This window comes from Lepidochelys kempii, chromosome 22, assembly GCF_965140265.1.
Source record: "Lepidochelys kempii isolate rLepKem1 chromosome 22, rLepKem1.hap2, whole genome shotgun sequence".
Classification (NCBI taxonomy): domain Eukaryota; kingdom Metazoa; phylum Chordata; order Testudines; family Cheloniidae; genus Lepidochelys; species Lepidochelys kempii.
In genome coordinates, this window is record NC_133277.1 from 14,514,642 (window position 1) to 14,538,569 (window position 23,928).

General features: G+C 47.5%; 3 protein-coding genes across 5 annotated transcripts; 2 read left to right on the top strand and 1 right to left on the bottom strand.

The window, feature by feature from the left end:
* Nucleotides 1-154: 154 nt before the first annotated feature.
* CFAP68 (cilia and flagella associated protein 68) lies at nt 155-10,872 on the top strand. 2 transcript variants are annotated; one of them, XM_073320896.1, is made up of 4 exons: nt 155-242; nt 4,521-4,748; nt 5,442-5,508; nt 6,662-10,872. In XM_073320896.1, exons 2-4 carry the CDS (start codon nt 4,524-4,526, stop codon nt 6,835-6,837), a joined length of 468 nt encoding a protein of 155 aa, XP_073176997.1. In that variant the 5' UTR covers nt 155-242; nt 4,521-4,523; the 3' UTR covers nt 6,838-10,872. The 2 variants fall into 2 exon arrangements, with proteins under 2 accessions (XP_073176997.1, XP_073176998.1); XM_073320897.1 differs by lacking the exon at nt 155-242 and adding an exon at nt 613-643.
* On the top strand, nt 193-23,613 carry HSPB2 (heat shock protein family B (small) member 2). 2 transcript variants are annotated; one of them, XM_073320894.1, is made up of 3 exons: nt 193-242; nt 21,142-21,289; nt 22,726-23,613. In XM_073320894.1, exons 2-3 carry the CDS (start codon nt 21,196-21,198, stop codon nt 23,175-23,177), a joined length of 546 nt encoding a protein of 181 aa, XP_073176995.1. In that variant the 5' UTR covers nt 193-242; nt 21,142-21,195; the 3' UTR covers nt 23,178-23,613. The 2 variants fall into 2 exon arrangements, with proteins under 2 accessions (XP_073176995.1, XP_073176994.1); XM_073320893.1 differs by lacking the exon at nt 193-242 and adding an exon at nt 4,666-4,748.
* CRYAB (crystallin alpha B) lies at nt 9,048-15,870 on the bottom strand. The gene is made up of 3 exons (XM_073320895.1): nt 15,521-15,870; nt 10,397-10,519; nt 9,048-9,398 (listed from the first exon to the last, which is right to left on the bottom strand). Exons 1-3 carry the CDS (start codon nt 15,716-15,718, stop codon nt 9,195-9,197), a joined length of 525 nt encoding a protein of 174 aa, XP_073176996.1. The 5' UTR covers nt 15,719-15,870; the 3' UTR covers nt 9,048-9,194.
* Nucleotides 23,614-23,928: the final 315 nt, after the last annotated feature.

Below are 23,928 nucleotides of genomic sequence, written 5' to 3' on the forward strand. Positions count from 1 at the left end.
GCGCGCGGCGCGTGACGTCAGACGCGTCTCCCGGCTTCCATGGGAACAGGCTCGGCTCCGCCTCTCCAAGCGGCGCTCGGCTGCCGCGTCGGGGACCCGCTGGCAAGTCCGCGGCCCAGAGCGGCGCCTCCTCTTCCCCGGCGGCGCGTGGGGACGCGTAACGTCCCCGCCGGTGACTTCATCGCCCCAGGGCCCGGCCACGGAGCTAGGGGGCGTGGTCTGTGGGTCACGGGCGGGTCAGGGTGAGCTAAGAGGCGGGGCCTGTCGTGCGCGTGGGCGGGGCCAAATCGGTGGGCGGGGCCTGGCAGGCGGGCTTTCTGGGGGCCGCGGCGGGGCCCGAGCTCCGCGGCGGGGGCCCCCGTCGTGCAAGGGGGAGCCGGGCAGAGACGTGGGAGGGGCGTGCTTGGGTGCAGTGGGCTGGCCGGGGCCTTGCAGAGGGCAGTGACCAAGGAGCTAATGCTGGCAGCATGGGAGCCCTGTGCTCAGGTCTCTCTGCCTGCGGCGCTGCGGACCTTGCCTGGTAGGCGCTCCTTGCCCGGAGAGCGGTCCTCCCCGCATGGGCAGAGCTCACCTTGCAGGTCACGGTCACTCAGGCGCTTGCGGCTTCTGAAAGCGTTTTCTTTTCTCCGCTGCCCAGCCTCTGGTTTGTTTTATTCTTTGTCCCTTTGTCTTCTGTACAAAACAGACAGGTTTCAGAGTCGCAGCCGTGTTAGTCTGAATCCGCAAAAAGAAAAGGGGGCCTTGTGGCACGGTAGAGACTCACCAGTCTGTTTGAGCATAAGCAAAACAAACAGGGAAATTCGGCACAAAACACTCCATTCAAGTAGTATGGTTAACGTTACACCTCTAAACAAACCGAGCTGTACTACTGTTCCCTTCCAGCTGTCATACTAATTCGGCGATGTCGCCCGTGGGGAATAGTTCCTGGCCCCCTTTCCCAGATTCATTGTGTAGCTCTGTGTGTTACTGTTTGGGCCATTAAGTGTATCCCATAAAACACGCCAATTTATGGTTTGCATTTCCAGAATTTTCAGCATTTCAAGTTGTAACCTGAACATTACACTAAGATGTGTTTTGGATTTGATTAAACAATAGTCCTTAGCCCTGAGATAGCATATTTCAGCCTCAAACCTCTGTATAGACACTAACTTTTCAATATAATACTCATTCTGTAATAGAGATTTCACATGCCTGTTTGGCCTTAGGTAAATAGAGTTTTTCTTCATATAGGGCTTAATCCAATGCCTCCTGAAATCAGTGGAAGTCTTTTAACTGATTTCAGTGTGCTTTGGATCAGGTCCATGCTGAGGGGGAGTTAGTTATCTAACTCAAGTGATACATTTTTAATTCTAATCACCATACATGAGGCTTAGTAATGACTACTGGGTAGTGTTCTGGCACTTGGAGGTAGCTACTGAGCTAAGCAATATAGCTGATCTGGCTGCTGATCTCGCTGCCCGCGTGGGGAGCTTTTATGCACATGTTTAATTTTAAGTCATTGCTAAGTGTCCAGATGCGTTGCTCTGGCAACATCTGCTCACAAAAGTTTTCAGTAAACAAAAAGTGTTACAAGCGTCTCACTTCACAGATTCACAGTAGCTGGTGACATCAGCACTAGTTGATGATAAGGACATGAGCTCATAAACGTGATCAAATCAGTTTTTCTGGCTGCCTGCCACAGCTCCTGGTCCCTGCGCCTCCTCCATTGGTACAGCCTTTGGATGTTTAATATCAGCTACACCAACCCAGTAAAGTTGCTGCACTCATGTCCACACCAGTGTTCTGAGGTTCCTGTGTGGAACTTTTGTCTGAGACCCCTGGATGAACTGCATAGCTAAGAACAGGACGCAGGGTTTGTGATTCCAGAACAGTTGTGTGCCATGGAGCAGAGTCTTATGTCACTGGACCCATCAGAGTCCACAGAGTCTGAGGTATTTTTTGTACAGGGCTAGTATCCATGTCTCCCTTGGCTCCTGATCCTTTATAGTGTTCTTCGGAAAACATTAGGCGATCTGATTCTGTTCATAGACTTTTGTAGATTCGTTTCCTTTTTCCATTCACCATCAACACATTCTTCGAATTCCTTTTCAAAGCTTTCTTCTTCCAAGAACCTCAAATACTAACCCATCTCTGAAAAGTGCAGCCTCCAATAGGGGCGAGGAGAATCTTTAAGCACCCAGATGAAGATCACTGCAGAATCAGGGCCAAGGTTAGCACCACCCTTCGGGCCTCCTGTTGTGTTCATGAGCTGTCCAGCTATTGGACTGTGTCTTCCTTTGTATCTTGTGTGGAGCTGAGTCCATTGTCAACACCTTACAAATAAATTGTAATAATAATGTTTTATTTTCTATTTTCAAAACCTCTTTTCTCTACAAAAGGGCCCAAACCAGAACTCCAGATCCAAACATTGGGATGTTTGAAATCTTCAGCCATGTCCCAAGATTCTTGCTCAGAACAACGTGTGTATTTTGCAGTTCTGAGGAACTGACTAATTTCAAAGACTAGAATTTTCCAGTGTTGGAATTCAGCTGCCTGAATTAGGATCCACTCTCAATCCCCACTCTGATTCACTATCAAAATGAAAATCTGGAGACCTCTTTCTGAACTGTAGGGGATGAATGAACAGAACAGGTAATCATCAAGTGATCCATCCCCAGTCGCTCATTCCCAGCTTCTGGCAAACAGAGGCTAGGGACACCATCCCTGCCCATCCTGGCTAATAGCCATTGATGGACCTATCCTCCATGAATTTATCTAGTCCTTTTTTGAAGCCTGCTATAATTTTGGCCTTCACAACATCCTCTGGCAAGGAGTTCCACAAGTTGACTGTGCGTTGTGTGAAGAAATACTTCCTTTTGTTTGTTTTAAACCTACTGCCTATTAATTTCATTTGGTGGCCCCTAGTTTGTGTGTTATGAGAAGGAGTAAATAACACTTCCTTATTTACTTTCACCACACCAGTCTTGACTGTATAGACCTCTATCATTTCCCCCCTTAGTTGTCTCTTTTCCAAGTTGAAAAGTCCCAGTCTCATTAATCGCTTCTTATACAGCAGCCATTCCATACCTCTAATCATTTTTGTTGCCCTTTTCTGAACTTTTTCCAATTCCAATATATCTTTTTTGAGATGGGGCGACCACATCTGCACGCAGTATTCAAGATGTGGTCGTACCATGGATTTATATACAGGCAAAATGATATTTTCTGGCTTATTATCTATCCCTTTCTTAATGATGCCCAACATTCTGTTCGCTTTTTTGACTACCACTGCACATTGAGTGGATGTTTTCAGAGAACTATCCACAATGACTCCAAGATCTCTTTCTTGAGTGGTAACAGCTAATTTAGACCCCATCGTTTTATATGTATAGTTGGAATTATGTTTTCCAATGTGCATTTCTTTGCATTTATCAACATTGAATTTCATCTGCCATCTTGGTGCCCAATCACTCAGTTTTGAGAGATCCTTTTGTAGGTCTTTGCAGTCTGCCTGGGACTTAACTTTCTTGAGTAGTTTTGTATCATCTGCAAATTTTGCCACCTCACTGTTTACCCCCTTTTGCAGATCATTTATGAATATGTTAAATAGAACTGGGCCCAGTACAGACCCCTGGGGGACACCACTATTTACCTCTCTCCATTCTGAAAACTGACCATTTATTCCTACCCTTGTCTCCTATCTTTTAACCAGCTACCGATCCATGAGAGAAGCTTCTCTCTTATCCCATGACTGCTTGCTTTGCTTAAAAAGCCTTTGGTGAGGGATCTTGTTAAAGGCTTTCTGCAAATCTAAATACATTATATCCACTGGATCCCCCTTAACCACATGCTTGTTGATCCCCTCAAAGAATTCTAGAAGATTGGTGAGGCATGATTTCCCTTTACAAAAACCATGTTGACTATTTCCCAACAAATTATGTTCATCTATGTGTCTGACAATTTTGTTCTTTACTATAGTTTCAACCAGATTGCCCGGTACTGAAGTCAGGCTTACCGGCCTTTAATTGCGAGGGTCACCTCTGGAGCCCTTTTTAAAAATTGGCTTCACATTAGCTATCCTCCTGTCATTAGCTATCCTTCCAGTCAGTGGAAGGAAACTCTGTTAAGTATCACTCGAATAATAACCCTAAAAGACTTCAAATAGGAAAAGGTCTGAACAGGTGACGTGGAGTTTGCAATTCACAAATTCTAATCCCAGCTCAGACAGCTCGCTGTGGCCTTGGGGAAAATGAGGATAATATTATTCTGAAGGGTCTAGTATAGTTTGTGACGGTTGATGAAGCTGAAAAGAACTAAGTGTTATTATCTAAGTAAGGAAAGATAAATTGCAAACACATGCACACACACAAATTCAAATTAAAGTTTTTGCATTGATAGAAATAAATGCTGCTCTGCTAAGTGAAGGGTTGGGAGCTGCATGCCCAGCTGCTGGGAGGGTGGGGAACATATTTAAAGAGTGCTGTTTTGTCTTTTCAGAGATCAGGGACATCCCCAATGTGTTTTTGGGTTTCTGTTCCTAGGTCATGTCCCTATCTTGTTTCTATAACCCTCACCATGGCTCCTTGATACATGCCACCGGCCATGCAGAAGTGTGGACAGACTGGAACAGCACCTCCAAGTTTAGCCAGTATGGCTGGAGATGCACCACCAATGAGGATGCCTACTCCAAGAAAACCCTTATGGGGAATTGGAACCAGGAGCGGTATGATATCCAGAAAATCGCGCAGCCAAAACCGCTTCCTTCCCAGGTACAAACTTTCTGTTCCTCCTGTCCTTTTGATTGACCTCTAAAAGTGAAATAGCAGATACCGTCAAAAGCCCCAGCCCTACAGCCTCTTTCATTCACTGTTTGCTCCACCCTGACCCCATTAGCAGGGGCAAGAACTTGAGAAATTTCCTTTTGCTCTCCAACACCCAACCTCTGATCCATCACTAAAAAGGCCCAGTCTCACTCAGCTTTGGCCATTCTTAGCTCCACTCACTTTACTTTCACCTGGTTCCTGGTGTTCTTTCCTTTGCTGTTAATGTCCTGCCCCTAGCTAGTGACTCAAGGGCAGAATCTGTAAGCCACAAGTTACTGTGCAAGTTCTGCCCTTCAGTTACTCTCCGCAAAGCCACTGAACTCAGTTTGTGCCATGGTCTGAGCCACTCGTAACTCAGCAGTGTTTCACAGGCCAGAGCTGTTTCTGCTTTGGACTCATGGTTCTTCCCCTCACCATATCACTGGGCTCCTTGGCATTAATGATATCAGGTTTCATGTGACAAAACTACAGGCATGTCCATTCTGCAGTGGCCTTTAGCTTACCCAGAGTGTAAAGAGGGATTATGATTTCAGATGCTTTGGTGAGCAGGCTATTCCTTTAACAGATATGCAGTATTTTTTTTATTAGATGTTTGTTTACTTATATTTTGCTGCACTAAACATGGGCTTTTCCTTTCAGTATGCTCACTACTTTGAATCAATTTATTCATCAGATTACAACAAGGAAAGGCATCACGGCTCAAGAAGTAGGTGCATGGAACTGAAGTGTAGTCACTTTGATCTGTGTGGTAGCTAAAAAGAAGTTTTTAAATGACAATCATATGCTCAGAGAAGAAAACAGAGTTCCAGCGTGTCCATTCCCTACTGAGTCATGCCCCTAGATCTAAATGGTAGCTCTTATTTCCAGTCCCACAGGATCTGTGGTGTTTGTATCTCGGGTGTTCTCTTTATATTCTTCAGACTGAGAGGCTAAAGTTCCTCATCAAAATTACATGTGAGGCTCTTGATCCAAAATCCCTATTTGTTGCTCCTGACCCTCTGCCTCATCAGTTTTAGACCCTTACAAACATCTACTTTGCAGAAAACAGCTCATCCCTCTATCTATTCAATCTCATTTTCCGGCTGTGTTTGACGGCTATGAAGACATTTCACTCCAGCTAGGGACATTTTGCTAATCTCTCACCTTACACGCGATATTGTAGAAGGGACATGAGGAATATTCATATGGGTATAACATTTTAAAGCAGAACATGCTTACAGTATCATCAGATTAAAGCATAATGGATAAAAAGACTGACATTGTGGACCAAATTCTCTCTGGAGAGAGAGATGGGATGGGTACAGAATTTACAAGAACAGATCAAAATACTACTCCATCTAGTCTGGAATCCCTGACTCTTATCTGTGTCAGAGCACACCTGGCCTTTCCATTCCAGTACCCAACCTCCTGCCCCGCCAAACCAGACCATAGCTCTGTCTAGTCTTGTATCCCATCTTTGTCCATGGCCAATACCTGATTCTTCAGAGCAAGATGTAAAAGCTCCATAATCTGCACCTTTAAATCTGGCAATGTTTCCAGAACGGTTGAGTGGATTGTTTGGCTTTCCTGACCTAGCATGGGATAGCACTTAGGTGCTTTCGAAATCCTATGCTATGGGACCCTAGCACCTTATACAGGATCTTTCCAGTGTGTTCTTTGTCCAGGAATTATGATAAAACCCTGGACAATGCCAACTGGCTGAGAGTGCATAGTATCCTTCAACCCGTGTTCCGCTTCCCAATAGGCTGGTAGAAGTTGTGTCTGCCCCTGGATTTGTTCTTTCTGTTGTCTCATTTCCTGACAATAGCCTTCTCGTTGCTTTGCCTTTAACTCATCAGTTTTCTCCTTTCTGCTCTCAGGATTTAAACAAGAACCTCATTGGTTTCCTGGACACCAGCCTGAGCTGGAACCCCCTCCAGTTAAACGGACTGCACGGTCCTGCTACATGATAGATTACGGACCTCCTCAAGGCAGAACTCCCCTCATTTGTGAAATTCGGGGAAAAGAACAGGAGGGGGCACAGCAGAAGCAATAGGAGCAGAGAGAGGCGGTTAACCTGAGATCAGCCCAGTGGTTAGAATGACTCCAACCTGTTTGCTGCTAAGGGACCATCCTTCAAGTCGTGAAACATTTCTGATATTAAAACACAGGGCATCAGAGTGACAAGTACATGCTTTCTGAGGCTTATGCCCTATTGTTTGTCGCTCCATATGTTATTTCTGCCTTCTGACATTTTAATTTTTACTTTGCACAGAGGACTCTGACATTTCCTTTTGCTGAGAGTGTGGCTTCCCGTGGCATGATACCAAGACAAATAGACCCGAGAGTGTTTTAAAAATGTAACTGAATTTCATCAGCAAGTGCCTGTTTATAAGTGTGACCAGTTAGTTTTCCACAAAATCTGATTAATTTAATTTTATTTCTGTCACTTTAAGGCCCTAGGGAATGGCATATTTGGCTTCAAAATCTGTCACTTCTGAAATATTTCATGTGTCTAGTGAAGCGAAGATAATGAACTATCTGAGAAAATGAAGTTTAGAGTCTAATAGAAATGTCACCACTCGTACATCACGGGACAGATGTGCACATGGCAATTCTCTCTACTCCCTTCTGTGCTAGAGTTACAGACTAAACTGGATCAATGCTACCATTGCTTTCCCTTTGTCAGCATCCCTCAGGGTTGAGCTGCTGGTGACAATTGATGGCAAACTCTGTAGCATTTTATATCACTCTACAATCAGCTGAACATTTTATACGTCAGCTGCTATTTATTGTTTGAAGGGCACTGGCTGCATAGTTTCAGAGTGATGTGATTTGTACCATGAGAGCAGGACATTTATCTCTGCTGTTGCTGTAACTGTGTATACAGCAGCTTTGCAACTGTAACCTGTGTCTGCTCTGAATTAGTTGCAGCCTTTGCACATTTCCTCACAACATGGGCCATTCTAGAGATTTCTAATCAAATTTTCCTCCCTTAAGTGTCATCTAATGCCCATAACTAGAGTGGGTTTAGGCTGTCCTGGAGTTTTTGAACCAATTAAATTCATTTCCCCCAGAGCAACTTTTCTGATACTAGTAAGACACAGTCAGCAGGAATCTGGGATTTGTAGAGGTCTGATCCAGACAGAAATACTGAGGAAAAATGGATCATGGAACTAGGTGATAGCAAAAAATGTCTGCATATAAAGTGAAATCAGCACCGCAAAGTGTTCCTTAGTGCCTCAGGCTGGGGGAGACTTTGGTTTCATGAAGCCTGATGTCCTCTGAGCCCCTAAATGTTTCACTAGCTCCTTGAGCCCCCCATTCCTCCCTCATCAGCCTGTAGGAAAGGGGCAGTGCGGGGCGGGGGGGTATATTTAGCTTCAAACTAAACTTCTGCCCCCTCTGAAGCTTGCAGAGTCCTCTGGAGGCAACTCTCTTCTCAGCTTCCCACTACCTATGTGCCTCCGAGAGGAAGAGAATGGGAGCATGGGGCCAATGTCGGAGGTTCAATCATCACCCTCCTAGCCTGTGGCCAACACAAACTAGAGAAGCTACTGAGGAGCCCGGAGAAAGGCTTTGCTTTTTGCTGCTGGTTCCTGATCTCCATGCTCAGTAGGAGGATTCACTTTAGTCCCAGTAAGCACAGCAGTCCCTTGGGCCTGGCCTAGAGCAGGGAGATGATGCTGTTGTGTATCATGCAGTTCTGTGTCCAGTTCCCCCCACCAATACCACTGGCCCATTCATATTTGTGAGCATCTAATACAGCATCTTGCCATTTCCAGCTCTCCGGGTTCATTATGCAGGTATCAAATCCTGCAGTCCTTATTCAGTCAAAACTCCCACTCAAGTCAAGGGTGTAGCAAACACCAAGGAAGGGCTGAGCAAACATCAAATAAAATCTTCAGGGTTTGGCACCAGAGGTATATGAAGACATTTTAGAGCTGGCTTGGCTATGGGGGACACTGTGGGCTGTGGGGGAGTCTGTCTAAATCAGGCTATGTATGCTGCTTCCTACAGACTGGACACCAATAGTATCTTAGACTGTAAGCTGTTTGGGGCAGGGACCATCTTTTTGGTCCTGTGTTTGTACAGCACCTAGTACAGTGGGTTTCTAGTGCATGACTTGGGCTTGTAGACATTATCACAGTACAAATAATAAGTAATTGCATGCATATATCCCAAAGGCCCAGTCTTACCAAGCTTTGCTATAGTAGCAGTGACACCACATGCAAGACCCTAACATTCAAAGACAAAACCACAAGATGCTTATTTATGTTTTATTTGTTAGCAAATGAGCTTGTTCTCTTTCCTTAGCATAAATAAATAAGTATGGCCAGTCAGTACAGCATACGCTGCTTGCATCCAATGGAAAGGTTTTCCTGGATGGAAAAGTTGGTTTCATACAGCTTTCTACTTCCTCTGGGCCCCTGCAATGGCAGATTTCTCCTCGCGGGTGATGGGAATGGTGCGCTCGGGAACATCGGTTTGTTTCCTTGGTCCATTCACTGTCAGGACTCCATCCGAAGACAGGGATGAGGTGATGGACAGAGGATCCACATCTGCTGGGATCCTGTATTTCCTGTTGAACTCCCTGGCAATGAAGCCATGCTCATCCTTATTGAAAGGGAAGGAAAAGAACAGCCCTGGTTTGATGTGCCAGCTCAGTTCCAACTAACAACATTCCCCCTGAGCTGAGGTCAAGTTCGGGAAGCTCCCGCCCAAAAGGGAAATGTTTCAGAAAGTTTGGAGCATCACTGTCTGGAGAGACCTTGGCAAAGTGGCAGGGCTAAACTGAATTCAGATACTGCGCTGTGCTGTCCAGGCTTAAGCTGGTAGCAGGCTTGAGAACCCTACAAACTTCATTTCATGGTGGGGCTTTTGCTTCCTAACTCAGTTCATCAGATTGCCCTTATTCGTCGGAGTTCTACTGTTGTCCCCTTAAACATTTCAGGCAGAGAAATGGCCAGTACCACCCCCAGCCATTCCCCAGGGTCTCAGTGTACATTACAATGCACAGATTCCTAAGCGTCTGATCTCCAGTACAGCACTCTATTGCTCCTTTGCTCCTAGGAAGTTTTGACTTCACCCTCCTCCGAGCTGTCACATAGGTATTAAGGGCCAAACTTCAGCAGGAGCTGCACTCAGGTAACCAAGAGCAAAATTCAACCCTTTGAGTTGCATGTGCAAGCTGCTGTTATGGGTCTTTGCCAGAGAAACATATCGTGAAGATTAACAATACAGGTAGTGTCTGATACATCATTTGGTATTAAAATTCTTTTCATTGTTAACTGACTTAATTAGTTCAATAATCTCCAAACTCGGGCTTTCCCATCCCTGCACTCCTGGCCCCTTCCCAACAAGAGAGAGGTTCAGAAATGTTCATTTTATGAATGGTTTTTCACAGCAATAATCTCTGCCCCGCTACTGCCCAGGCTGTGATAGGTCAGGGGGATGTATTTGGGACATGGGCATCTTTGTTAGAATGAAATGATTAATGAAAGTGAACAGAAATTATTTCAGAGTAGCAGGCAACAAGGTGGTTTTGCCATCTTGTTAGATCCTTGCTTAACAGGTGCAGGGGCAGTTCAGACTTTACCACAGAGCAGATATACCTGGCGCTCCTCGTGTTTCCCATGGACCTCGATCACATCCCCCAACACCTTGACTTTTAGGTCCTCAGGAGAGAAATGCTTCACGTCGACATTTACGGAAAACTTGTCCTTCTCCAGTCGCATCTGCAAACCAAGGGGCTGGTTAGAGAAGAGTAGCTCCAGTGCTAGCTGTGGGTGTCACCCGGCATCAGGCAGGTCAACGGAAAAGCGCCTATGAATTTTAGTGATGTAGAACCAAGCCCTAGTTTGGGAGGCCAACATGCCCTGCCCCTCAAGGGCTGACTAAGGCAGGAACAGTCTGTCTAACTTGCCCCTTTGTTTCAGTCTTGGATCCCAGTCATGCCGGGTTGTCTCTGTCTACCTAGGTTTTTTTATTGTTGCGCATCCCTGTATTATCTGAGTGCCTTTGCCTTCTTGTCTTGACTAGCGGAGGATAAATACTTCCTTGTGGAGTGTTAAAGGGGCACACTGTAACTTGAACTTTTAGAAATTGATCAATAAATTGACATATGATCAATTTTTATGATCTATTATTATTTGTTTGTAATTCTTTTACAGAATTATTTGGGGCTTTCTGCTGCCCTTATTGATATTTACAGCGGTCTTGTCAGCACTGGAGAAAACAACTGTGCATTTGACTCCACCTTGTGTGTACTCAGGTCACATTTTCCCCTGTATAGTCAGAGTCTTGACTAACCTAACTAATGTGTCATTGGCAAATTTTGCCACCTAAGCCCTCATCATTGATAAATACATTTATCAGTATTTGTCCTGGTATGAAATGCTGAGTCACCCCCTGCTAATCTTTTGCCTTCTTAATTTCCTTTACCAGGTATAGGAAGTGCTGCATTCTATTGGATGCTCTAGGGTTGATGTCCCATTTCTGAAGTGTACCTGTTTGACTTGAATAACTTCTTGGACCATGCCATTTAGCCAAACTGTTTTCCTTCTTGCCTTCCTGCTTAATTCATTTTTCTTTTGCTGAGGGATGTACATGCCTTCTGAGACTGTTATGAGATGCTTAAATAGCCTCCATGCTGACTCTAAGCAGTTCAGTTTCCTCACTTTTGACTTGGGGTCTCTTTGCTTCCTCAATTGTTTGGGTTTCCCTTCCTAAAATTTAGTTTTTGAACAAGATTCCTCCATCTAGAGTGCTGAACCTAATTACACTGAGCTCTCTACACTTTGTGAGTGAAGAGTTGCTTTGGTGCCAAGCAACACACAGAAGTTGGTTCAACAGGTAACTGGGTCTGAGCACTAAGTCAAGAAAATGAAGAGAAAAAAGTATATCCCCATAATGTCTTTCAGTTAGAGTAATCCTAGATGTTATTTGTACCCCTGGGTCTGATGCAAAGTCCAATGAAGTAGGAAGATGACCTATGTCTTCAAGGGACTTTGGATGAGCCTTAAATAGACACAAACTTTCCAGCCAGCAATGGGACTTTCAAGAGGGTAGTGTCCCTTTAAGACCTTGTTAGACACTAGTTCTTCAGACTGTCCCTGCATTTCTCTTCGCTCACAGCCTACTGCTGTCAATGCCCTTGAAAACTTCAGACACCCAGGGCCTGTTTTGCCACTCACAGCCATGTAACTTCAGCAGAGCGACTCCTGATTTACACCAGGCTGAGAGAAGGTTCAAGCTTGTTGTTTACTAACTCTCCAGTGTGTTTCAACTAGGGCATTGCTATCAAAGCAGCTGTTTTTTTGCCTCCCACTCCTAACTGCAAGGCCTGGAGGGATGAATGGGCACTTGTCATGCAGCAATTCAGAGCTGGAGCTGAAGGACTTGCTGCGTGGAGGCGGGAAGTTTGTGCGGGGCCCCTGGCAATGTGAACTTGGGGCTCTGCCAGCTTTTGCAGTGATTTATCTGTGAAATTCCGTTGAAGGAGGGAGACTCGGACAAAGTCTTGAAGTCTGACAACTCAGGGAACTAGTGCTTAACAAATGTCATGGGGAACCATAGGGAAGATGGAATGGGGGAAAGGGCAGAGGGGATATTGAGGGTCAGGGAACAGGCAGTTTTGGGGGAAGAATTTCCCTGGCTCTTCTCTTACAAATTAACTACTGAGATTCTATGCATAGTTCTCCTCTGTGTTCTCCTGGAGGAATTCCAAGCCCTTGTCTGAGCTGAAAGGTCAGAGAGGAAGATGCCAAGTGCTGGTGGGAACTGAGGGTCTGGTGGTTCATCATTCTCCGCAGCTCCTTTGCATCAGCTGAGCTGCCGCAAAGGGGTTGTAACATAAGACAGACAGATGCTGTCTCTACTACACAATACCCCTGGCAAAAGGAGCTTTTATGCCCAGGGTCTGCCAGCTCTGTGCCACCTCTGCAGCAACCCCAAGTGCCTCGGGAGTTCTGGAGGTGAGAGGGTGTAAGTCAGCATGTTCTTACCTCCCAGGGATTCTGAACCTCCCCATATGGGGCTTTGAAGCAAGGGCACAACTTGGACTGCCCCAGCCTGCACGGGTGGCCTGAGTAAGGAAGGCACACACTGTCTCCCCTGATGTGTATCCATACAGGGATGAATCTGACCTCAGGTGCAGGAAGCAACTGGTCAGAGAGGGAAAATCAGCAGTAGATATGCCCACTGTGCTGCTGGAGCTAGCCAGATCCCGTTCTCAATAGACTTCCCAGGAGTTTCTCCAGGTCCCAGTCAGACAACAGCAGGGATTGTGCCACCGTCGTTTGCAATTAAGGCAAAGCCAGTTCGTCCTGTTGGTTTGATTCCTCTGAGAACTTTCCCTCTAATTATTGGTCTGGGCAAGGTACCAGATGCCAAGTAAGAGGGCATTTGCCCCATGGGGATATGATGCCTGAACTAAATACAAATGGGGCAAACTTGTTTCTGAAGTCCCACTGGGATGTCTGCATTTACTACTATCCAAGTGGTGCTAGGTGCAATCAGCCATCCACTGACACTGTTCTTGGAGCAGATTGGCCAACAGTGACATATTCTGGGGTGCTGGAGTCACACTGATCTCCCGAGAGGCTACGGAGAGTTGTTCTTTACTAAGGTTTTCCCTACAGCACCAGTTCCTGGATGAAGGCATTCTTCACATTCAGGCTCATTAGAAACATGCGAGCCAAAGATGCAGTGGAGCAGGGAAGCATGGGAGGACTGTTTTCTAGCTCAACCTTGAGATTGAGAGGAAGATGATCCTCCAGGAGCAGGCAAATTATTTACAAGGTGGGGATAGGGGCATTTCCTTTTGCACCTTTCTTAAAATGCAGTTCTACTCTGCAAAGGGAGTCTGTGCAACTTGGCCCTTGTTATCCAACACATCTGCCCCATATGCATCCACATCTGACCAGATTGTCTTAGGAACAGTTTTTAGGACTGTACTGCTTTTAACACCTGTTAGCCCTACAAGATCAGCACACCTCTGGGAAAGGGAGCCAAAGAGTCTGTAACTATTTATTTCTAGTGCGGTAGCACGTAGCAGTCTCAGTCATGGACTAGGATCCTATTGTGCTAGGTTCTGTACAAACACAGGGTTCCTGCAGCATCACCGGAATTATTTAAGCTAAGTCTCAGTTGCAAGGCCCTCCATTACACAAGGCAGAGTTTGGCCCACAGAATCTTTATGACTGAGGATTATGCATGAGCCCAGCATGACTCTCAGATCTCAGACTTTGCTGGGCCAGCAGTTACAATGAACATATTTTTCCTTGTATATTGAGCAATTTTTCTCCATATATATCAAAAGATGAAGGACATGGAGCCAGCCCATCATGCCAACTTGCAGTCACTTTGCAGAGCAGAACCCCAGTCTGCTTGTCCTTCTAGACTAGATTCTGCCAGAAACCTGCTAATGCTCAGTTCCCTGCAGATAGGTGTGATAATCTACTCTCTTCTGTTTAACTAATTAACCCTTTGTGCAGATAGAAGAGACTCTGTGGCTTGGCCAATGTCATTCCCAGTCTGATTGTTCATAATTCAGGTGCTTCTCAAATGCCTGCCAACCCACAGATTGCCTAACCTGAGTGAGGAAAATAAAATCATAGGCACTGCTGTACTGTATCGTGTCACTCAAACCTGAGAGTAAGGCACTAAACTCTCGGGGGAGAGGGATACAGGTTTGGAAGTGAGCTCAGCACTTGTACCCCCTGTGCTAGTGAAACTCAGGTGCTGCATTCAGGCTTCAGAAAGGAGTATTCATGCATTAGCACCTCCTGCTGCGCACTTCACAGAGCAGCATCGGTATGGTTACAGAGGGGGTGCAGATCTCACCTTCCTAACCAGCATTAAAACATAAGAGTGAAACAGGGCCGAAGAATGAGGCCGTGGGGTAAGCAGGAGGGTCTACTCTAGTTTGGCAATCAGGCCAGGGAGACTCATGAACCAAGAGTCCGATGAAGTGAGCTGTAGCTCACGAAAGCTTATGCTCAAATAAATTGGTTAGTCTCTAAGGTGCCACTAGTACTCCTTTTCTTTTTATGAACCAAGAGGATGCCCAGGATTTGATGCCTCCTCAACATCCTTAAGGAGAAATCTCTACTTCTCCTTTGTGATTCAACAGAAGTGAAGCCAAACCAGAGAAATGACAGCTGCAGATAAGGAATTGTGCCGCGTAGCAATGGCTGAAAACTGTGAAAGGAAAGAGGAAGTGTGATCAAGATGGTACAGCAGGTGACGGGGAGTCAGAACTCCTGGGTATATTCCTTCTCCCAGAGGGAGTGTGGTGTAATAGTTAGGAGAGTGAACTGGGAGTTCAGGGCTCCCATGTTCTGTTCTCTGCACTGCTGCTGATTGCTGTGAAATTTCAGGCAAATCACTTTGCCCCTCTGTCCCATGGCTATCATAACACTTACCTACTTCACAGGAGGAATGTGATGCTTAATTAATTGACATTAGTGAAGCATTTTAAGGTGCTTGATTCACAGATGCGACTGAGGCTAAGTATAATGCCGGTCAGAGCCTGCAGGGCTGAATCCTGCCTGACACAGGGAGGAGGGACACAAGGACAGCACCTTCAGTTGCTCCCTTCCCCAAGTTTTTTTCTAATAGCAACCTATGAGCAGCTTCCCAGGGGTTCCCTGGGGAGCCAGGCTGGGCTCTTGGCTCCAGATCCAGCCAGAGGCATGCGCAGCACACAACAAAGCATGTGAAGAGAGAAAAATTACCTCTGAGAATCCCGTCTCTAGCCAGCTGGGTGTCCTTAGGAAGGGGGATCTCAGCAGGAAAGGACTGAGAGCACCCGAGGTAGGGAACAGCTCAGACTCTGAGAGATGCTCTCCGAAGCTCTGGTCAAAGATTCGTGTTGGTGTCAAGAAGGAAAACAGAGGTCTGCGGATCAAGGGATGGTGAATGGCGATATCCATCTGTGTTTATCTGGGAGAAGAGTAAGAATTTATGTGCAGCAGAGTTCTTCAAGGACTGGTGTGCCAGGGCTTTTTATACCCACTGCCGTCCAGGCCTCGCCCCCCTGCTGAACTCTCTGGAAGGGTGATGTCAGGAGTTTTATTATCCCCGCTCTCCGTCTGCTCCATTCAGCAGTGGCCAGTCAATTATCTAGGGGATTTGAATGCTCTGCTAAGGAGGAGGGGGGAAAAAAAGCCTAGTGGGTCAGCAAGAATCAGAGCTGCCCAGCCCCACACCCCCATGCACTGTTTATCTGTAGAGTCCCCAGGCTTGGCTGATGTTCCCAGCTGCTTCAGATGCCAGGAGGATCAATGCAGCTCCTATCTTTGGCTCACACAGAAAGTGACAAGGGCCCGTTGTCTTCATCGTGTTTGGAATCTGGTTCCTGAAGTTACACATGAGCCTAGAGATGGCTCTGCCGATCCTTACAGAAGAGCAGCTGCAGGCCTGCTTTAGTCACAGGACTTAAACAGTCAGAAAAATGCTGTTAGATCACTCTGTCCCTCCCAACCTCCCGCACAGCTGGTGATGATCTGTGTCTGTCCTGACCCCTCCTGCCTGTACAGGTCTTCCCCTCCTGACCCCCTCACAAGCCACCTGGTGCATGTCTGTCCGTGCTGACCCCCCTCCCTCCCAGCTGGTGAGGGTCTGTCTGCCCCAGCCTGCCCCTCCCACCAGCCAGTACAGATCTGTTACCCCTCGTGTATTAACGGGTTTTTTAGTTTTGTCTCTATTTTGCAAACCAGGAATAAAAGTCAGATTTGAATCTAAAATGTTGATCATCCTCTCAGCAGTTTTTACTTACTGGCCTCTTCCCTTCTCTCTCTCACCCCACTGGGGGGTGGGGGGACAGCTACAGGACACTGGCAAGACACCCACAGGGTGGAGGAGCAGACAGCAGGGCAAAATGTATGTGTGAACCTTCAACAGCTGCTGCTCTGTGCCTGTTCTAAGGGCGAACAGAGGATCTCAGCCCCCCTGTGTATGTCAGCCCAGCACCTTTGTCTTTTCCGCAGTGCTAAAGCCACTTGAATGGAGATTTGGAGAAAGGTGAGAGCTCAGCACAGTCGAGGTATGAGCTCAGACTGACCTGTTACATAAATGGCACCACCTGTATTGGGAGAGCCTTTAAAATGCTATTAATGCACCATCATGCTCCCCAGACACGCACGCTGTGCTTCTATCTATCGGCTCCAAAGCACTGACAATCTAAGGAACGCTTATTGGATGAAAGGCACTGTAGAGGAGCCCGTTATTATTCCTAATAGTGATAAGCCATCTTCACAGACAGGCTCCAGGAGACACTCCTCCTGCAATCTCTGTGCCTCCCCAGGGGAGATGGAATCTCATGAGTTTTAGCCAGCAGCAGCTGTCAAGAGCACAGTGGAGGGAAGACCAACGCCAAACCCAAGGGCCCTGCTGTTCCCTCTTCCTTCTTTGTGTTACTGACTCCATGGTGTGCATGCAGCTGCTCAGGATGGATGCTGGGAATTAATGTGCAGCACCCAAAGAAACTGCCACAGTGAGACCTGGCTATGGCACAGCTGTGTGCCAGCTAACCAGCAGAGCCACTGTGCCTGGAAGCACTGAGTCCCGAAGGAACAAGGAGAAGTGCTGCCTGGGCCCTGAGCTGAGACAGGATCCTTTCTCCTGTGCAGAGCTGTGCTCTGATCCTGCTTAGTTCACAAGTGAAGAGAAGGTGGAAGGGGACCTTTCAGAGCCGGAACATCTCAGAGAGCAACAAGAGTGAGAATCCAGCCCTGCCACTGCCTCCCTATGGATCTGCTGCTGCCCCTCAAGCCTGACCTGCAGAAGCCCTTGAAGTGCCAGTCCTGAGCAAATCACCAGTTACCTTGTCCCATGCATGTGTTTCTGCTAGTACCTCACCCAGGTTTGCATCCAAGTTTTCTGGTGCATTACCCCTGCTCACCCTGGAGTTGAGCCTTATTTGTATTCATAGCGCTACTGGGAATAAAAAGTGACTCATATAAGCCACTGGGTTAAATTTAACATTGAGTGAGTCTGATTACTAAGGATAATCGAGGAACATGCAGTGATGGTATGAGTGCAGCCGCCCGTCATCTCGCCAGCTGCCGCCGAGCCTGACAGCAATGCTGTATTTCTGGTTTCATTCCTTTCTGTTTGGGTGTCACACTTGTTCCTTCCTCTTCCCCTTCTTTCAATGGGTGTGGCTCATGTATGCATGCTGGCACCTCCCCAAAGGCACTGCTGGGAACTTTCTCCTTACAGTCCCCTTCCTCTGGTCTGCACACTTGTGCTCCAATGGGTTGGCCACCAGACTGCTCCACAGAGACACTCGGATCTCCATCGGTAAATCCCAAGGGAAGAGCGTCCTTCTGTTACAACTGAAAGGGTTCTGCTGGGTGAACTGGGGGCTCTCCACGAACACATCTCATGTAGGCAGGGACAGGTAGAGCCCTGGGTAGCTTGACAACTCTTTGGGGTGGGGACTGTGGTTTTGTTCTGTGTTTGTACAGTGTCTAGCACAGTGGGGTCTTGGCCAAAGACTGGGGTGCCTAGATAATCATATTAATAGGGAGCAGGCAGCCCTGCCTATGAACTTCACTGGCTCCGATTCTGCGCTCACCTATTGCAACTGATGTAAATTCCATTGACTTTAGGTGACAGCAGAATCACACCTCCTCTCTCTGACTTATAAGAGGCTCGTATACCTGCACATCCACCAATGTGATATATGCCATCATGTGCCAGCAATGCCCCTCTGCCATGTACATTGGTCAAACTGGACAGTCTCTACGTAAAAGAATAAATGGACACAAATCAGATGTCAAGAATTATAACATTCATAAACCAGTCGGAGAACACTTCAATCTCTCTGGTCACGCAATCACAGACATGAAGGTCGCTATCTTAAAACAAAAAAACTTCAAATCCAGACTCCAGCGAGAAACTGCTGAATTGGAATTCATTTGCAAATTGGATACTATTAATTTAGGCTTAAATAGAGACTGGGAGTGGCTAAGTCATTATGCAAGGTAGCCTATTTCCTCTTGTTTTTTCCTACCCCCCCCCCAGATGTTCTGGTTTAACTTGGATTTAAACTTGGAGAGTGGTCAGTTTGGATGAGCTATTACCAGCAGGAGAGTGAGTTTGCGTGTGTATGGGGGTGGGGGGGATGTGAGAAAACCTGGATTTGTGCTGGAAATGGCCCACCTTAATTATGCACATTGTAGGGAGAATGGTCACTTTGGATGAGCTATTACCAGCAGGATAGTGAGTTTGTGTGTGTGGTTTTTGGGAGGGGGGTGAGGGGGTGAGAGAACCTGGATTTGTGCAGGAAATGGCCCAACTTTATTATCATGCACATTGTGTAAATAGTTGTCACTTTGGATGGGCTATCACCAGCAGGAGAGTGAATTTGTGTGGGGGGGTGGAGGGTGAGAAAACCTGGATTTGTGCTGGAAATGGCCCACCTGATGATCACTTTAGATAAGCTATTACCAGCAGGACAGTGGGGTGGGAGGAGGTATTTTTTCATATTCTCTGTGTATAAATAAAGTCTGCTGCAGTTTCCACGGCATGCATCCGATGAAGTGAGCTGTAGCTCACGAAAGCTCATGCTCAAATAAATTGGTTAGTCTCTAAGGTGCCACAAGTACTCCTTTTCTTTTTGCGAATACAGACTAACACGGCTGTTACTCTGAAATAAGTGAGTGGAGACCATGGCCCCCCCCCCCAGTGCTATTTCCTGTGCTTGGGGCTGACCCATGGGGGCGGGGGGAGTTTCCCTCACAGCTCCAGGGTCTAGCTCCAACTGCCGGGTGGGTAGGTTGCTGTCAATCCTGCAGCTCTTGACAAGGGGGGCAGCAGGTACAGGGGGCAGCAACAGCCCAGGCTGTAAGTGTCTCCTTGGATTGCATATCATGGAAACAAGAAAGACATGACTCTGTGCTTTGGAGACTTGGAGCCTTCAAGGCAGCTCTAGTTTCAGAGCACAAGGATCTTATGTGGGGACCAACCCATTCAGGACTTTAAACACGGATCTGGGACAAATCCAGCTCCCAAATAACTAAGGCCTGTCTGTCGTAGGCATTTCCACTGCATCCATCTCTGTGACACTGAAACCCTGGCACTAGAGTAAGGCCAGGGATCATTTTAGCCCATTAGTTTTTAGAGGCTCATTTTCAAGTGGGCAGGGAGTGGGGGTGGAGTTGGGGGAAGTGTTCAAACTATTTAGCACATGCACACAGAACTTTACACCCACTGCGTGATGAAGACTCAATCCTGGCTAGTGGCTGCTCAGCACCTCTGGAAATCTGGCTCCCTTAGATTTTGTTAAACAGAGAATGATTCATGAGGAAGTGAATTGGAGAAGGGCCTTGCTACTTCCCACAAAATGCCCCGTGTCCCAGCACAGTTCTGAACTCCAGGCTAATCAAGCCCAGGTGGAGGCTAGAACATTTGTTGCAACAATGTATCACTTTTTATTTAAACTTTTAGCCAATAAGAACACAACAGCCTGTTTGGATTCCAGTCAAGATGTGTGTTGTATGTGAGGGTACTGGACAAAAATGTAACACTATGTAAAGCATCCCCCAGCATTAGCTAATTAATCCTCATCGGGTGGAGGGGTAGGCACGTGGGCAGTGTTAACCCCATTTTGCAGATGGGAAGGGCACAGCACAATGAGGGGAAAGGCCACAGAACACATCATTGGTCAGAGATGGGATCAGAGCTCAGGAGGTGCTAGCACCTAGCCCTGATTCAGCTCCTAGCACATGCCCGCCCCTTAGTGGAAACCCCATGTAACTCTGCCTAGGCTGTGCCTCCATTCTTTCACCTTCCCTTGAGCCCCCTTCAGCCTATGCCTCCCAGTTCCAGTCTTGCAGGCTCCCCCATTCCACTTCACTGCCCGGTTGCCCCAGCACATCCAGTACCCTGGAGCAGGGAATCCTAGCCCTTTGGCTTTCCATCAATCATGACAGCACATTTCGTTTTCTGGAGCCTTAAACTTAGCCACCCAATAGCCGCAGCCCCTCCCTGTCTGCAGACTGTGGCTAGATCCCCAGCAGGAATGCAGTGAGGCGCTTTCCAAAACCTGTTGTAGTGATAAACACCCATTTTTTCATGGTTTGTGTGTATAAAAACATCTTCTGTATTTTCCACAGTATGCATCCAATGAAGTGAGCTGTAGCTCACGAAAGCTTATGCTCAGATAAATTGGTTAATCTCTCAGGTGCCACAAGTACTCCTTTTCTTTTTGCGAATACAGACTAACACGGCTGTTACTCTGAAACCTCCTGGCTAAGTGTCCCTGGGCCTGTGTGTCTATTTTGGTCGGTATCTTTATCACACACACCTCCCTATGGAATTCACCCGATTAAAACTTTACAATCTGCAGCCTTCTCACTCTCAGAGGCAGCGAGCACGCTGAAGGTTCCTTCCCTGACAGACCATGGCTGAGCGGACGGTCCCCCATGCCTACCCCATGAGCACGGAGTATGAGTTTGCCAACCCCAGCAAGATCTATGACCAGAACTTTGGGGAAGGTAAGAAAGAGGCCGGGCTCCCATCTGGCTTCACTTTTGCTCTCTCCTAGTGCAGGAGACTGTCTGGAGTGCATCCCTTGGGACATCACTTCCTGCAGACACATAGGTGCTGGAACTATGGGTGCTGGGGGTGCTACCGCACCCCCTGGCTTGAAGTGGTTTCTCTTATATACAGAGTTTACAGTTTGGTTCAATGGCTCTCAGCACCCCCCACTATACAATTTGTTCCAGCCCCCCTGCATAGACACATAAGCAGCTGCAGTGGGGGGATTGGAATCATCAAGAAAGCTAATGGGGCCCAGGACAGGTCAAGGGGCATCAGGAGACGCCTCCAGAATAATTAGGAGCCATCATGCTCTTGATCTTTCTCCTAGTTCCCTCCCTTCATGGCTGCATGTTTCATTCCCGCTTTCCTTGCCCCTCCCTCCCTTTTTATTATTCATGCACAAACAGCACTTGGGGAGCAAAATCCTCCCCTTTGATCCGGACTGCTGGTGGGGCCCCTGCTGCCATCAACAGCCAATCCACGTGGCACAGCCCATGCCAAAGAGGTCATGAAGACGCTGTGTAGATACCAGAGAAGGGTCTTGCTCTTTTATTGCAAAGAGTTGCCTGAAAATTGTTAGGAAAAATTGGTTCTCTCCTTAATTAGCTGAAAGACTGTTTAGCCAGCAAGCTCTCTGCCCCTTGCCTGGTGCAGCGGCTGCTGCAGACCTTAGCAGCAGGGGAAGCTCCCCTAGCCCACTGCCCAGGACAGGCTGTGGTGGAATCTGACTGGCAGGCGTTGGATTAAGGAGCTTTTGAAAAGAGCTGCTGCTGGTGGGAGATTTTGCATCCCCAGTCAGCGCAGTGAAAAGCTGAGCTGGTGGGTTCTGGACAAAGCCAGAGCAGCAGCAGCCAGAGGGGAAAGAATGCAGGAGGCAGCAGAACCATTCACCAGGCTCCAAGTGCTAGCACAACAGTGTGAAAAGGCAAAAGCCCCAAGAAAAGCCTGATGTCAGTGCCACACAAAAGGCTTTAGTTCTTCATGCCAGTATCTCTGCATTCAGCGTTTTCCATGTCCAGCTCTGGCTGTGGGCTCCTCTCCTCACAGCACCCACCCCACCCATCACCTATTCTCTCTCGCTCCTAGCTCAGACCCCCAGATGGATGTCAGCCCCGGCAGAGCTGATGGGTGCAGCTGGTGTGTGGCATGGGGTGGCACTCAGTGGGCTGCATGCAGCATTTCAGTGACACATGGGGAGGCTAAGCTAGTGACTCAGTTCCCATTGTACAACAGAAGTGGTGGGTTTGCACAGAGCCCACACAGCTGCTTGCCAAGTCCCAGACTCTGCCAGTCCTGCTAACATTCCCCTTTGCCTATCTTGGTCTCATTGTTGCTCTTCTCCATCCCAGGATGCGAAGCGACCCTCTGCTCCTCATTTTGTCTCTTTCAGGTGTGTCCCCTGCAGAGATTTTAGCCCCCACTTTGTATCATGGGTACTACATCAGACCCCGGATCAACAAGCAGCTGGACCGAGGGATCTCCGAGATCAACCTCAATGAGCACAAATTCCAGGTGTTTCTGGATGTCTGCCACTTCCTGCCTGACGAGATCGCCGTCCGCACAGTGGACAACCTGCTGGAGGTAACAGCTCAGCACTCCCAGAAAGCTGACCGCCATGGCTTCATCTCCCGGGAATTCACCAGGACATACATCCTCCCACTGGATGTCGACCCCCTGCGAGTTAAAGCCACGCTGTCCCATGATGGCATCTTGAGTGTAGAGGCTCCCCGAACTGGGGGGGAAGTGGAGGCCAGAATCAAGGATGTGAAAATAACTCACCAAGAACGGCCAGTGGCGATGGGAGAAAACCTGGATAAGGGGAAGGGACAGGCTGAGCCCTAAAGCATCCTGGGGCTGTGCTTCAGCTGGGGGGATATGTGATTGTGCCAGACCCCTATTTCTCACCACCGGTGCTTGGCTTTGGGGGAAGACCACTGCTGGAAAAGCGGTGGTGGAGTTGAAGAAAAAGAGTGCGGGGGTAGGGGGGCATACCTGAAGCCTTTTCCCAGTTCAAGCACTGCCCAGAAGAAGGTAGTACATGCTGCCATCGCTACTCTGTTATCTAGAAATAACAGGGGTCACCTCCTGCCATAAACTGCTGTGCTGTGTTGCTGTGGGCTGTTAACCAGCTGCTGTGTTCCACCCCAGAGGGGGCTGCATTTCAAAAGTGGGTGGAGTAATCCAGTGCATAGTTTTTAAACCTCTCACTAACATTTGTGGAGAGTTTTGGGGGTGGAAGGGCTGTAAGTATGTAAAACAACAATAGTTCTTAAAAGGAATGAGGAATAAATCTAGCTCTAATCTCGCATTTGCTTTGAATTTCAATTGCTCACATCATAGTTATTCTGCAGTGAAGAATCTGGACAATGCCTTAGCCTCTCTTGATGCAGTGAACCAGGAAATTGTTCTGGGCAGCATATTTTATGGCACCAGATTATTAAGAGTTCATTCAGAGTTCATCTGTGAAACCAATATCAGTGCCAACCCTGAGAATGACTAACCGCAGGGGATCACCCTTATGGCAGATGGGTGCACTTCGCAACCATTGTGCCAGTCCCCCTTGGATTCCCAGAATAGTTCTGATGCTATAGCC

Coding starts and splice junctions, on each gene's coding strand:
- CFAP68 (XM_073320896.1), top strand. CDS start 4,524: ATGTCCCTATCTTGTTTCTATAACCCTCACCATGGCTCCTTGATACAT. Junction 4,749..5,441: donor CAAAACCGCTTCCTTCCCAG/GTACAAACTTTC, acceptor TTTTCCTTTCAG/TATGCTCACTACTTTGAATC. Junction 5,509..6,661: donor AAGGCATCACGGCTCAAGAA/GTAGGTGCATGG, acceptor TTCTGCTCTCAG/GATTTAAACAAGAACCTCAT.
- CRYAB (XM_073320895.1), bottom strand. CDS start 15,718: ATGGATATCGCCATTCACCATCCCTTGATCCGCAGACCTCTGTTTTCC. Junction 10,520..15,520: donor TAGAGACGGGATTCTCAGAG/GTAATTTTTCTC, acceptor CTTGGTTTGCAG/ATGCGACTGGAGAAGGACAA. Junction 9,399..10,396: donor GGAAACACGAGGAGCGCCAG/GTATATCTGCTC, acceptor CCTTTCAATAAG/GATGAGCATGGCTTCATTGC.
- HSPB2 (XM_073320894.1), top strand. CDS start 21,196: ATGGCTGAGCGGACGGTCCCCCATGCCTACCCCATGAGCACGGAGTAT. Junction 21,290..22,725: donor TGACCAGAACTTTGGGGAAG/GTAAGAAAGAGG, acceptor TGTCTCTTTCAG/GTGTGTCCCCTGCAGAGATT.